The 2,376-nt window shown below is 38.3% G+C and overlaps 1 protein-coding gene across 1 annotated transcript in view; it reads right to left on the bottom strand.

Moving 5' to 3' along the window:
* Window positions 1-2,376, bottom strand: part of HELRODRAFT_190259 (hypothetical protein) — a gene marked incomplete at its 5' end in the record, with an annotated part of 10,520 nt that overhangs the window by 2,821 nt on the left and 5,323 nt on the right. Inside the window, 2 exons of the mRNA XM_009013008.1 lie at window positions 1,483-1,664; window positions 1,745-1,837. Coding sequence (XP_009011256.1) covers window positions 1,483-1,664; window positions 1,745-1,837 — 275 coding nt within the window. The remainder of the gene's footprint in view (window positions 1-1,482; window positions 1,665-1,744; window positions 1,838-2,376) is intronic.

The following is a 2,376-nucleotide window of genomic DNA, read 5'->3' as shown; positions in this document are numbered from 1 at the left end:
CTCTTCTGTACATACCCCACAGGGGTCTATTTTACTTATCACTCGCTCCCCACCTTCCCCACTCACCATTACCTTCGTCTTACCAATATTAACTTTTAACCCTTTCTTTTCAATAACACTTTTCCATCTGTCAAATTTTAACTGCAATTCTTCCATGCTATCAGCCATCAAGACTAAATCATCTGCATACAAAATCTCAAATAACAACCCCTCCATTATGTTTCCACACAAAACATCCATCACAATTGCAAACAGAAACGGTGATAACACTGATCCTTGATGCACTCCTACCTTAACACTAAAAGCGTCCGACATGCCCCTTCCAACCCTCACTTTTGTCTTTGCCCCTTCATACAGCTGCATCACAGCTTTAACAAGTCTCTCATTCACTCCTTTCTTCCTCAATGCCCATTCAATGACCTTCCTCGGTACTCGATCAAAAGCCTTTTCTAAATCCACAAAACACATGTACAATCTTCGTTTCTTCTTTCTATAATTCTCCTGCAACATTCTCACCATGAACAACGCATCCACCGTTCCCCTACCAGGCATAAACCCACACTGCATTTCATTAACTGTCACCATACTTCTCAACCTCCTCTCAAACACCCTCTCCACTACCTTCATTCCGTGCTCTAGTAATTTCACACCCCTATATGACCCACAATCTCTCACATCTCCTTTGCCCTTATACAACGGCACCAACACACTGTGTCGCCAATCCTCAGGTATACATTCATCATCAAACATACTGTTAGCAATTCTCATCATAACTTCAATTTCTATCAGCCTACTTGCTTTTATATGTTCTGCCGCCACTTCCGAAACCCCTGTCGCCTTACCTAGTTTCATTTCTCTAACTTCTTTCTCTACTTCCTCCATCGTCACCTTCTCTATAGGTCCGTGTGTGACCGCGGATTCCACATCTCCATCCCACTCATTCTCTTCATTCATCAACCTTTCCATATGAGCTTTCCACACCTGAGCTTTTTCCTCCTCATCTATGCACAACTTGCCAGATCCATCCCATCCCAAACACATTCATTCCCTATAACATCTTTCCTATCCCTCATTGACTGCTTTGCTACTTTGAACATTTTCCTTGAACTCACATCAAATTCCATTTCCTTCATTAACCTGTCTGATGCTTTCGTCATTGCAGTTGCCACTGCCTGTTTTGCAACCTTCTTAGCCTTCCTATACTCAGACTTCGCTTCCTCCGTCATGTCCCTTCTCCATACCCTAAACCTCTTCATCCACATACTTTATCTGCCATAGCCAACACACGGTCCCTGTATCTCTCTCAAACATCTCCATCCTTACCACTCTCCCAATTTTCAGCCACCTTCACTTCAAATGCCTTCCTCACCTCTGCATCCTGCAACTTCCATGTCTTTCTCTTTGCCACAAACTTATCCTTCTTCCTCCTCCCCATTTCTTTTGATGTCACATCTATCACAACCATACTATGCTGCAACATACCAGGTATCGCCTTCACATTCTTCACATACTTCCTATGTTTATCCCTTACCAATATATAGTCTATCATCGGTCTATGTTCCCCTGACCTAATAAGTAATAATTCGTGCTGGTTCCCTTGTGACCCAAGTATTCCCCACCACCATGCTATGTGCATCCGCCAACTCCAACACTCTACGCTCTTCCTATTATTACAAAAAGTAATAATAATAACAATAAAATAAATAATAATAATTATTAAATAATAGTAATTAATTCAATTAACCAACCAGATGCTGATGACTTCAGCCTTTTACTTGAAAGTGTTTTGAGGTTTGTCATCATGGGCGGTGGCATAATTTCCTTGTCCACTGCATTCCTTCAAACAAACAAAAAAACAACAACAATAATACTATTATTGTTATTATCTGAATTATTATTATTAACTATTATGTAAAAACATTACAAACTATAATAATAAAAAGCAGTATAAACAGTACAATCACTTACTTAGATGAGTTACTAGTTGATTTGATTGATTGTAATTTACAGTCAGATGATGTAGTAGTAGGGGTAGGTGGGAACGGTGGAGGCATGATAATTTTCTCCTCTTTAGACTTCTGCAGCAATTAATTTTAATGATACTTAGATATATATATATATATATATATATATATATCAATGATACTTAGATATATATATCAATTCTAATAACTGATATTTATTCACCGACTTGAATAAATACATATATACGTCGACACATAATTTGTTAAAAATTCATCAACATGAAAAAATTTGAAATGACAGACTTGCAAAATTATACACGCATACACCAACTATAAAAATGGCAAAAGAACACATTTACTCACACACATTCAATCATACACACACACACACACACACGCACACACACAAAAT

Source organism: Helobdella robusta (assembly GCF_000326865.2).
Source record: "Helobdella robusta unplaced genomic scaffold HELROscaffold_11, whole genome shotgun sequence".
NCBI lineage: Eukaryota > Metazoa > Annelida > Clitellata > Rhynchobdellida > Glossiphoniidae > Helobdella > Helobdella robusta.
The sequence above is the reverse complement of the archived record's forward strand: the minus strand, read 5'-3'. Positions and strand labels throughout refer to the sequence as shown.